The following is a 13,094-nucleotide window of genomic DNA, read 5'->3' as shown; positions in this document are numbered from 1 at the left end:
GAGACACACGGTAACGGCGAGGGGGGAGGGGGTCTTAGTAGAGAATCAATTCTGTGTTATTTATGGATGGAGACTATCAATCTCTGCTGACAGTGGAGAAGCTGCCACATAGGCAAGGACATGCGGGTGCTGCCGCCCGGGGACTGAATTAGCTTGCTTCCCATGACGCCCGTGCTATGGGAGGGGCCCGATCGATAGCTCAGAACCTGCCTCCTGTAGAACACCCCCCCTCTCCCTATGCCCTCTTCCAGGCAGTATTGAGGAAATGATTCTGAACTGATCCTGACTCGTCCTACGGACACGTATACATTTATAATACCAAACATTGTCAACGCCACTGCGCAAAGTCCAAACAGAACAACCAGAAAAAACATGTAAATAACACATACCCATACATAATTATTATTTATTTTTACTTGGCAAGAAACTGTTCAAGGTATCGAAGCCGTAAACCTCAGGACAAAACAGTGTTTACAGGTCAGATTCATTAATACTTGGGTGGCAGGTGTTCAATGGCATATAATGCAAAGGGTGGGAGGTCCCATTAATTTCACCTACTGTAACTGGGATATTCCACCCATGGCTTCCTGTCACTGCTGGCCTTCTGTAAATGGCTACCTGATTAAATATGGATGCTGTTCTCTATCAAGGCAGAGACACAGAATGAGGACACGGCTCACAGTGCACAGACCAAGCCCTGTGTGAATTAGGGCTGAAATAAAGCAAATCTGTGTCAGATCATAGTGTATGTCTGGATAGCAGATTCTTGAATCGAGCTCATGTAATAAAGCCGATTATTTCCGCTTGAAACACAGGTGATGGCGCGCGGTCAGGTGTGACTTGCATACGCAGCATTAATTTGTAATGAAATGGTCATAGGGCTGACATGTGACAGCACTGACCAAGATGGAGTTGGCAGGGAACTGGCTCATGTCCTGGGTAATGGAAGGACATGTGTAAACAGGATGACCTTTGCTGTTGGCAACTGGTTTTCAATCAATTGGTCGGCCATTTTGATTAAATTGGACTATACCAGCGGCTCTCAACTTTTTAAATGTCAAGGACCACCGAATTGTTAACCATTAGCCAGCAGATCCCCATTTGATAAGATTTTGACTCAGGGATAACCATCTGAGAAGGTTTTTGTTAGATATTATTAATTTCAGCATCCTATACCAGAGATACCAGTGAAACCTATGATATATTTTCTCATTGGCCTAACCTCTTGCGAAAGAAATGAAACTATCCTCCATTTTTCTCTGGATCCCTGGAAAGTATATAGTAGCTGTTCCTCAACAATGGCCTTCAATGTGATGGAAACAGATGTACATAATACCAGCAGAAACACTGTGATAAAACCATGTACAGTAAATGTACAGTAAATGCAGTTATGCATGTACAGTAAATGCAGTTCCAGATTTTCTAACCGGTTGACGGTTGTGTTTCAAGTTTCTTTAATAGTTGTCATACAGAAGTACAGAATACTTTTGTACAAAATGCTTCTTACTGTTGCGCTCCAGAGACTGTGCATGACAAGATAAGTATGAAATAAAAACATAGTAAAAATTAGAAGTAAAAAAAGAGGTCACAGTGTTCAGTTTAGACATATGTACAATGTTCGTAGACGTAGTTACCATACAATATACAATACTGTGCAGTGTACTAATATACAATACTATATAGTGCAAGGCATAAATGGACTATGTGGGTTAAACTCCCGTTGAAATGGGTCACCTGTTAACGATGCATCACAATCCGATCGCATACAAAGGTTGCTTGGAAACCAAAAGAGCAGACAGACACATTGGCTGGAGTGCTTCATATTGTGTCTGGTTAGTATCGAGTGTAACCTAATTAGCTTTCCACTGGGCTTTGTTGCACAAGCAGCCTCATCAGCTCTCGGCCTACTGCGAGGTTCTCTCCATAATGTTGGGGGTAAAAGGGTGGTGTTGGTGGGTGTCTCTTCTCTCCCAAAGCCTGTCCTTTATCACACGGGCCCTCGTGTCCGAAGCTATAAAAAGGGATGTAAAGGTTATGAAAACGTCTTATTCATAAGAGCTGGCACAGATACTTATGCTGCAGTCCATCATGCGCCCAAGAAGGCAGTACTTTCTGACAAACCTCTGCCCTAAATCCTGGTAAACTCCAAGTGATTTTCTCCCTCATGTTCCCCCCTCTCCTCTCTGGTATCCAGTCCTGAATTCGGGCTCCGTGCGGTCAATCACTCCTGCAGGACTTCCTACAGATGGAGGGTTTCAATTTCTGCGGCACGCTACAAGAGCCATGTTTTATTCATGACCAGAGAGTCTCTGACCTTGTCCAGGCTTGGAGGAAGGATGGAGGGGGGAGATCGGAGCAGGACCTTTCCTCTTCCACCTCGCTCCATCTAGACTCTAAAACCCAACTGTACATGACCTACACCACTGTCCACTGGCACAACCAATTCATCGAACAATACATTTGGAAGTTAAAGCAGTTAACGTTGGTATTGTGACTATTATCTGAAGGTTTGCTTTAGATGATCACATCGACCAAACTCAGGAGACCCTTGTAGTTATTCTGAGACAAGTCTAAATACTTTACAATTAATATTCATTGTGGCATATGTCAAGATCCCTGAATCAATATTTGCCATCTCTTTTCAACACAAGGTATTCTTTTTCCTCAACAGCACTATTGGACCTCTGCCATACCATGACCTATCCCCCTTTCCCCCCCATCAATCTGTCGGTACAGTAAACAACAAGTATTTAGCCTGCCTTTCTGCACAAATAGTCGTCGTCAATCCTCATTCGTTTCCTCGTCCTCACCCTCGTCTATCACACCAATGACATCATGCCGTGCCCCTACACCAGCTGTCACCTGAAGGTGAGAGGCATAAATAACCAATAAAGCCTTGTAGGATATGAGTCTGATAAAATGACAAACTTCCTCCTTGTGATGTTTCACTCGTGGTCACGCTGCTCGGCAGGAACTTGATTAGCGGAGAAATATACGGCGGAAGCCTGTCCGGTTCATCCCATCATCCCACCAATCATCAGAAGGAAAGAGATAAAGTAGGATGCAGGAGTGTGTGTGTGTGTGTGTGTGTGTGTGTGTGTGTGTGTGTGTGTGTGTGTGTGTGTGCGTGTGTGTGTGTGTGTGTGTGTGTGTGTGTGTGTGTGTGTGTGTGTGTGCATGCTACCAAACGCTAGCATGATGCGAAATATCGATCCGTTTGTAACCCCTCACGTTGGGTCACGAATTTACATGGCTGGATCGTCTGCATATTTCTCTATAATTGTGAATCTCTTGCGAATGGTTGACAACCTGTTGTGAATGGTGGATATGCTTTTCCCGCCACAGCTTAGTCGTGTGGTGTTTTTCTTACCTTATCTCCTTTCTTCACCGTCCTTGTCGTTAGCTTCCCGATGGCTTTCTTGGCAGCGTCACCAAGTCGACGCTGCAATCGAGAGAGAGAGAGAGAGAGAGAGAGAGAGAGAGAGAGAGATAGAGAGAGAGAGAGAGAGAGAGGTACAGAGGGAAAGCCAGAGGGAAAATGGAGAGAAATAGAAAATTGAAGGTGAATATAGAGAGCACACACCCCAAGGATTGAATTAACAGGAGGAATGCACAACCCTTAGTCAGCATAAATAACTTATTTTCCCCCCGACCCATTAGGGAAAGAGAAATCACATCAAGCACATTCATTAGGGCGCATGAAGAGCTTGTAATAGAAGGGCAGCAAAGAAGACATTCCACACTGCATAAAGTAGCCCAGCCCCTGATCCTGATTCATATTCATATTCAGATGCAGATTCAGATTCCTTTATTAAGCCATTTGTGTAAAAACACATTGGTAATTGTTGCAGCATTACAGTGTATGCATTTTTCCATTTCTTTTTTCACAGTAACGACAAACACCAACACAGACACAGGACAAAAAACAGTGCAGTGGAGGATTAATCATTTAAATACATATATATGTCCTATACATGTCCTATATACTCTGTAAATAACTATGTACAAATGCCGAGATGTCACACCATGTTGCCTGTTACCTGTTATTGCAGGTACCACTGTATTGCACATCGTTGCGGGCAAGACCACCCGCATTTCATTGTATACTCGTATGCCGTGACAAATAAAACTCTTGACTTGACTTGACTTGACTATATATATATAAAGTGTAGAGTGCAGAGTTCCAGTAAGGACTAGTGCAGTGCAGTCAGTGTCATTGTGCCAGTGTCACTTGGGGGCAGAGGGGGGGGGGGGGGGGGGGGGGGGACCTGAGGCATTGATCAGCCTGGCGGCTGAGGGGAAGAAGCTCAGTCTGTGACGAGCTTTCACAGCCTTTGGGATCCTCAGCCTTCTCCCAGAGGGGAGCAGGGTGAAGAGGCTGTGTCCGGGGTGGGAGGGGTCGGCCATGATCTTCCTCGCCCTCTTTAGCGCCCTGGAGTCGTGCAGGGACCTGAGGGAGGGCAGGGGACAGCCGATCACCCTCTCCGTGGAGCGAATCACCCGCTGCAGCTTGGCGAGATCTTTTGCCGCTGCAGCGGGGAACCAGGAGATGATGGAGTGGGTGAGGATGGACTCAATGATGGCCGTGTAGAATTGGGCCATCATGGTCCTCGGCAGTTTGTATTTGTTCAACTGCCGGAGGAAGAACATCCTCCCCTGGGCCTTTTTGAGCAGGCCCGTGATGTTGAGCTCCCATTTCAAATCCCGGGAGATGGTCATGCCAAGGAATCGGCATGACTCCACGGAGGCCACCTGAGTGCCTCCCAGTATGATGGGAGGGGGCAGGGCTGCTTTCCTCCTGAAGTCCACTACCATCTCCACTGTCTTTTGAGCATTGAGCTCCAGGTTGTTGCAGCTGCACCAGCTCTGCAGCCTCTCGATCTCCCTCCTGTAGGCCGACTCGTCCCCCCTGGAGATGAGACCCACCAGGGTGGTGTCGTCAGCGAATTTCAGGAGTTTGACCGAGGGGTGGAGAGAGGCACAGCTGTTGTGTACAACAGCTGAGTTACGATTACTTTTTTGGGAGTGGCTAGTAATTACTACATGGCAGTTGGATTAGTCCCATTATCCATTCTATTAAACATGAGTCCAACTCCAGTTTTACTGGTGCTACAGCACTGTCTTAACAATACAGCAAGTTAAACATTTCTAGTAAATAACCATAATACAGCAAGTTAAGCATATCCACTAATAACCATAATACAGAAAGTTAACCGTGTCCAGGAAATAACCATAATACAGCAAGTTAACCGTGTCCAGGAAATAACCATAATACAGCAAGGTAAGCATATCCACTAATAACCATAATACAGCAAGTTAACCGTGTGCAGGAAATAACAACAATACAGCAAGTTAAACCGTATCCAGGAAATAACCATAGTACAGTGAGTCTGTGATGATGTCACAGGACGAGAGACTGTGCGTTCTGCCTACTTCAGACCAGACATCTCGTTTGGCCAAATAGCAAACATTCTAAATACTTCAGCTTTGAAATACAATGTTGCCTAGCTAACACAATGTTGTTATAACTAACAAGATTAGCTGGAAAAAAATATCAATTTTGAGCATAGATCATTCGATTTCTCAACTTATAATATGCATTTCACATTTACTGATTAGAACAAGATGACAGAGGCCAATTGGCAAATGGCAAACATTAAATACTTAACCTACAAACATGCAACTGTTGTGACGGCACAATATCGATTGTAACTAAGAGATTCACTGGGGAAATGTTTTTTTGCATGGGTATTTCAAAGTGTTGCCAGAGTTGATTACAGGACAGTCTAGGTGACGTTTTGTGTAGTACCGTTCTCTTGCATTTTATGTTCATTCAAATAAAATACTTGTCGTTGACTGATTTTAATAATATTATGTATTAGCCTATGTGCAAAGTTTCATCCAAATCAGAACTGCACTGCTACAGAACTGTAGAAGTTATGGCTGGTGCAGACAGACAGAACCACTGGAGTGATTGCAATACCCCCTCGACAGCATGTAGGCGTAAAAGGCTTTAAAGTGGTACTAAGGCTTGGACATTGAGGTCTGCTCATAGTCACCTTGTCATGGTGTAGCAATAGACAGCTGCATAATAGCCATCCATTTGCACAGTCCCTTAGCAACAAAAGGGAAACCCCTTGTCAAGCTGCCTTCCACTGATTAAACCTGCTGGTGATGTAGCACCTCTCGTATAGACAGCAGCGAGAGCGCCTATACTCTCCCTGAGCCAAGTGATTAGAGGTAATATGTCCGGTCCGTTCTGTTCAATAGCAGAGCTCTCTCCCTTTGTGTGCAGTGGACTTATCTCAATAACCTGAGTGCCTTGCTCTCTCATTAGCACTGACCCCACTGGTTAATGCAATCTCTCCCGCCTCAAGGACTGCACCTTGTGTGAACGAGTACGGGGTGTGTTTTGACCTCGTTAAAGCGTGTAGTTGCACGGGACAGGTTTTCGAGGAGCTCAGCATGTTTTGTGAGTCGCATTACATTTGGAGTGCACGTGTGCTAGTGAATGTGTCACAGGCGGGGGGTGGGGTTAAGATCATCATTGATGCTCCATTTTTCTCCAAGTTAACTTTGTGGAAAACAGACAAGTGTTGGGCTGCTTGCCTGCATTCTGTTTACTGGACAGCCACAGACTAAGCCACAAGCTCTCGAACACAGATGGCAAGGAGGGAGCCTGACCCTTCTCTCTCCGGGAGACACTGAGCAAGACATCCAGTCTCGCCTGAGGAGACTAAACAAGGATTGGAGCCGTTTGTAAAGATTCTAAAAGGATCTCATCATGCCCATGTCCCCTTTGAAGATGTTCACTGAAATTGTGATTGAACAGTAATGCTTCCCACTAGGGGTGGACAGTATAAACAGTATGAATTTGCGCTACGGTATGGATTTTGACTATACCTTCATACCTTGTGACCGGTAGAATAGAGCAGAGTCACAGCAGTAGCAATGACGTTAGCGTTACTTGACGATTCACTCAACGTTTGCAGTGGTCGTTGCATAGTGTTTAATTGTACTGAGTTTTTCTCCACTTGCTCACGGACCTTGCCATATAGTTTGGGCATTTCAATTTGGCTAAGGAGGCTGAGAGGAGACGTGCTTTAGCGCAGCCACAGGCTAACGTTAGCTGCTAAGCTAACATTCTAACGTGACTCCGCGGCACCAGTTTCATTAGTGAGGAAAGGGGGGGGGGGTATATTGACGAGGCTTGACAACAGAGGTTCAAAGATAACTTCACATTTATTGGCTATTAGTTTCTTTATATCACTTTATCCATCGGGCTGCTCTCTTGAGCGCCCTCCAACCTAACAAGGCCACTGGCCATGACAACATCCCCTCCAAATTCCTCAGAGACGCAGCAGCCGCCATCACCCCAGTCATCACACACATAATAAACCTCTCTATAAAACAGGGGCACGTCCCCAAGGACTTCAAAATTGCGAGAGTGACCCCTCTGCACAAAAAGGGCAGCAAATTAGACCCAGGCAACTACCGCCCTGTTTCTATTCTTACCTCCATCTCGAAAGTCATGGAGAAAATAGTCTACGAACAGGTCGAAAAGTACCTGGCGGAAAAAAATCTAATCTACGAATTCCAATCTGGCTTCAGAACGTCCCACTCCACTGACACATGCCTCCTCTATTTGAACGACCACATCAAACAAGAGGTGGACGCGGGCAAATACTGCGGCATGGTCATGCTGGACCTACAAAAGGCCTTCGACACTGTCAATCACTCCATTCTGATGGACAAGCTAAAAGCAATTGGTTTTGATAGCTTATCAGTGAGCTGGATGCAATCCTACCTGGAGGGGAGAGAACAGATGGTAGAGATAAACGGTACTCTATCCCCCCCCTCACAGTGAGCTGTGGTGTTCCACAAGGAAGCATACTAGGACAGCTACTCTTCCTAATTTATGCAAATGACATGTCGTCAGCCTGTGACTGCAACTTGTTCCTGTTTGCAGACGACTCAGCCCTGCTGGTCTCTGACAAGAACAAGTTGCAGGTTGAAAAAACCCTCAGCTCGGAACTAGGCAAAATCTGCATATGGCTCGCTGATAACAAACTATCATTACACATGGGCATAGGTAGGCACTAGGCAGTGTTCCTGGCTCCAAAAAGCACAACTGATTAGTCAAAGCTAATTCCTTGCTTGTGCCCCCCCCCCCCCTGTTACATTACAACATGCAGCAATTCTGAACAGCATGCTTAGGCTCGTTAATCTGAATACTTCAAACCCTGCTAAAATGGCATGGAGTGTCAATATAACCCCCTCACCTCCACCATCAACCTGTATCTGTAAGGTCAAGAGTATATTAAACACGTCTAAGGAAGTGCAGGTCACTTCTGTCTTATAGCTGTAATTCATGCTTTCTTTGAAAAAACCCTGTCTAGCATACTTCCTTTGTGGTGGTTTATGGCTCAGTGTGTACGTGACCAACAATGTATAAATATTTGCCATGTGTTCAATAAACTTAGAACAAACCCGTAAAACATGAATTGATGAACTGATGTCACTGGTCTGCTGATCACAACCACATCACATTCATAACACTCATTTTCCATAACACTGTATGTGCCATTTAGCAAATCCAATATTTCAAATAATTATATGATTGGGGCAGGGGACGACGGCAATGACACGCTTGTAGAGAACGTTATCTACATGAAATATAAAGGGAAGAACTTGGGACTTCACTTGGGCTGGGCAGGGTGATCGTTGAGAGACCAGTCGCTGATGAAGCAGGAGATTTACCACAGAGCTTCTCCATTAAGGTTTCATGAGCGATTTACCACATCAAATTTTCATGGCTGCTTCCTCTCATTCTCCTGACCAACTGGGGAGCCAGCCAGGGTTAAATGAGAGCAGGAGTGGGGGCAGGGGAGGGTCAACCAAATTAGATTTAGTAAACATCCACATGTCGGAAAGGTGATAGCAATGGTCGGTAGTTCACATTAGCCTTTTCCTTCCTTCCTTATGCCTTGCTTCATATGTGCAGTATACCTCATTATGCCTCGCTATATATGTGCAGTATACCTCATTATGCCTTGCTATATATGTGCAGTATACCTCATTATGCCTTGTTATATATGTGCAGTATACATCATTATGCCTTGTTATAATGTGCAATATACATCATTATGCCTTGCTATATATGTGCAGTATACCTCATTATGCGTTGCTATATATGTGCAGTATACCTCATTATGCCTTGCTGTAGTTCAAGTTCAAGTTCAAGTTTCTTTATTAGTTGTCATACAGAAGTACAGAATACTTTTATACAAAATGCTTCTTTCTGTTACGCTCCAGAGACTGTGCTAGGCAAAAATAGATAAGTATAAAATAAGTATAGCAAGTATAAAATAGAAGTCAAGTACATAGACAAAAAATGTCAGTATAATAGGGCTGGGCGATATGGCCTAAATATGATATCACGATATTTTCTGACCTTTCGGCGATACACGATACACATCACGATGTTTTTCTTTTTTTCCCCAAACAATTCATTATGAGGCTTACCAAGACAGTATTTGAGTTTGCAAGCTAACATTAAAGACAAAATAAAATACCCATGCATTTAGCATTTTTATATTATATATTAGATTTAGATTATTGGATTATTAGATTATATATTGCATATATTTAGCAATGAGATATTATATGATTTAGATATGAAATATGATTAATTGAAAATGGGGGACCCTGATGTAAACAAGACGAAAGTCTTTCTCTGGTCTGCATCCTCTTAACAATTGTATGTATTGAGCTGTACTGTACCCATTCTGCAATATGTTAATAAAGTTTTAAATCAATCAATCAATCAATCAATAGGATTTTAGCATTTTTATGAAACTACTGTATATTTGTATGTCTCTAAATGTTTTGATGAATTGAAAATGGAGGACCCTTATGTAAAAAAGCCTAAAGTCTTTTTCTGGTCTTCATCCTCCAGTCCACTGTTGTTGTATTGAGCTGTACTGTATTGTACCCATTCTGCAATCGTTAATAACGTTTTCATTCATTCAATCATTCAGCCGGCAACAGAATAATTTTGATTGACAGTCGAGTCTGCCAATTACGTCACACCGCTTGTACCCGCCCTGCTGTTCTTAGCACCAATCGGCAAGCGCTATTCTTTTTTTACATTCCTGAATGCCCTCCATTGATTTTAACGAGAGCTCAGCTCAACGACAACAACAACAGCTCACCGCGGCTGACGAGTGATTACTAGCGCACCGCAGCATGACAACGAGGCATAATGATTTTACTGCAACAAATGTTATAATAAAAGCCTTTCCATACATCTGTCTGATTGAAAACTTTATTAACAGACCGCAGAATGGGCACGCACAACTCGGCACGGGCTGAGATATGAACAGTAACGCTTGCTATCTATGTCGTCATCGGACGTTGCTATGTTTGGGTAAATACGCTGATGTGTAACTATATAACGTGTAACTATATAACGTTAATGCCACAAAACGAATGCCTTTGTTAATCATAAGTACTAACTTTGATGCAGTAGTGTGTGTGTGGGAGCGGCGTTGTTCAAAAGTTTTTTTTGACGCGACACAATCCTCTTGGGCAAAACATCACGATATCCACGATACGTTAAAAAAGTGTATCGTTAATGAACTGTACCTATACATATATACAATGCTCAATGTAGAGTAGAAGTAACTGAGTTACCATACAATATACTATACAGTGCAAAGCAGAAGTGGGATGAGATACAATTTAGGTACAATTTACAGTAAGGTGTAATGAGGTATGGGTTGTAGTGCAAATTCTTTACCAATAAATATAAAGTGTGCTTAGGTGTTCTAAAGTGGTTAAAGTGGGTGCTGCAGTGAGTTGGATGTTCGTTGAGCATCCTGATGGCCTGGGGATAGAAGCTTCTTCTGAGTCTCTCTGTGCTTGCCATGAGACTCCGGTATCGCTTGCCTGACCGCAGCAGTTCAAAGAGGCAGTTGTTTGGGTGGCTCGAGTCTTTGATAATTCTCTTAGCCTTGTATGCAGTATACCTCATTATGCCTTGCTATATATGTGCAGGATACCTCATTATGTCCCGCTTTATGCAGTATACCTCATTATGTCCCGCTTTATATGTGCAGTATACCTCATTATGCCTCGCTTTATATGTCAGTATACCTCATTATGCCTCGCAAATCCCCTACCAAACCCGCATAACAAGGCGCAGATTATAATCAAAGACTCCAACAGCCACAACACCCAATGGGGGTACACTGAAACAAATTCTGATGGAGAAGCAGTGGAGGAATGGATGGACGCCAACCAGCTTAGCAGTATACCCATGTGCAGTATACCTCATTATGGCTCGCTTTATATGTACAGTATACATCATGCAACTTGTTCTTGTTCGTGGACGACTCAGCCCTGCTGGTCTCTGACAAGAACAAGTTACAGGTTGAAAAAACCCTCAGCTCAGAAGTCGGCAGAATCTGCACCTGGCTCGCTGATAACAAACTATCATTACACCTGGGTAAAACGGAGTCCATTCTCTTCGGATCAAATAACAAACTCAGCAAGACTGATGGCTTCTCAGTTACAGTGGGTGACAATATTGTCACAAGGAAAGATGAAATTACATACCTAGGTTCCATCCTAGAGGCAAATCTTTCCTGTGACAAAATGGCATCCAATGTAATAAAAAAAGTCAACCAACGAACTAGATTCTTGTACCGGATCTCCTCTCTGGTAAACAAGAATACCCTGAAGACTCTGGCAGGAGCACTCATTCAAGGGTACTACGACTATGCTTGCACCTCATGGTACCAAAGCACCTCAAAGGCGCTAAAAACAAGATTACAAACATCACAAAACAAACTGGTCAGACTACTACTTGACCTTACTCCTAGAACCCACCTCACCCCTGCCCACTTTGACTACCTAGGATGGCTTAGAGTAGACGGCAGAGTACAACAACTTGCAATGGGCCTGGTCTACAAGATACACTACACGACTAAGGTACCTATGTACATGTCAAAATACTTCCCAAAGGTCAGTGAATACCATGACCACAACACCAGAGGGAGCTCCACAAATCATGTTAAACCCAGATTCGGCTCAAACAAGGGACTAAACACGTTTCGCAATTATGCCTTACCCAAAGCTGTAAAGGAATGTGAATCACTACCCACTTTCAAAACCACTCTCAAAGAGCACCTACGGGAGACTGCAATTCGAAATTGGCCCCTGTAAATGTCCTAACCCAACCCCCTCCAATGTACAGTAAATGTCCTAACCCAATAATACACAAGACCCTCTCCTTGGGAGGTTTCGTCGATATTCCAATGTACAGTTTCCCCCCCCCGCCTACCCCCCCCCCCCCCACCGCACCCACCCAACCCCCCTCCAATGTACAGTTCCCCCCCCCCACCCCACCTACCCAACCTCCTCCAATGTACAGTTTCTACATCAAATGTATATACTCTCTTTTTTAGACGCTTTTTTGTATCACAAACAGTACTGTATTTGTAAATCTGGTACGTCATAAATGTATAGATGTAGCAGTACTGTCTATCTGTATGTCATGTATGTCATATATGTTATGATGAATTGAAAATGGGGGACCCTGATGTAAACAAGATGAAAGTCTTTATCTGGTCTGCACCCCCTTAACAATTGTGTGTATTGAGCTGTACTGTATTGTACCCATTCTGCAATCTGTTAATAACATTTTCAATCAATCAATCATTATGCCTCGCTCTATATGTACAGTATACATCATTATGCCTCGCTTTATATGTGCAGTATGCATCATTATGCCTTGCTTTATATGACTTTTCACAAACGATTGAGCCAAAAAACTTGTTGTTCCGAGTTGCAGTGAATGATTACTTTGTGTTAGGGATGTACTGATACCACTTTTTAACTGCGGACACTGAGTCCCATCATCCATGACCAAGCACTTATCGGTTCATTAGTTTGATCTAACAGTATACTGTAAATGTATGTATGTGGTAAAAAATAATTGGGGGGGGGGGGGGGGGGGGGTGTCATTGAAAAAAGAAACATTGAAATATATTACAGTTCCCCCCATTAGAGGTATCCATCAAGTTGTTATG

At 43.6% G+C, this 13,094-nt stretch overlaps 1 protein-coding gene across 5 annotated transcripts in view; it reads right to left on the bottom strand.

The window, feature by feature from the left end:
- The window catches only part of rnf130 (ring finger protein 130), a 91,942-nt gene that overhangs the window by 26,302 nt on the left and 52,546 nt on the right, over positions 1-13,094 (bottom strand). For all 5 annotated transcript variants that reach the window (XR_014620641.1, XM_084331930.1, XM_084331928.1 and 2 more), the window contains exon 5: positions 3,371-3,442. Coding sequence is in view for 4 of the 5 variants with exons in the window: in XM_084331930.1 (XP_084188056.1) it covers positions 3,371-3,442 (72 nt within the window). In the remaining variant the exon portion in view is untranslated. The remainder of the gene's footprint in view (positions 1-3,370; positions 3,443-13,094) is intronic.

This window comes from Notolepis coatsorum, assembly GCF_963971535.1.
Source record: "Notolepis coatsorum genome assembly, chromosome: 16".
Classification (NCBI taxonomy): Eukaryota; Metazoa; Chordata; class Actinopteri; order Aulopiformes; family Paralepididae; genus Notolepis; species Notolepis coatsorum.
The sequence above is the reverse complement of the archived record's forward strand: the minus strand, read 5'-3'. Positions and strand labels throughout refer to the sequence as shown.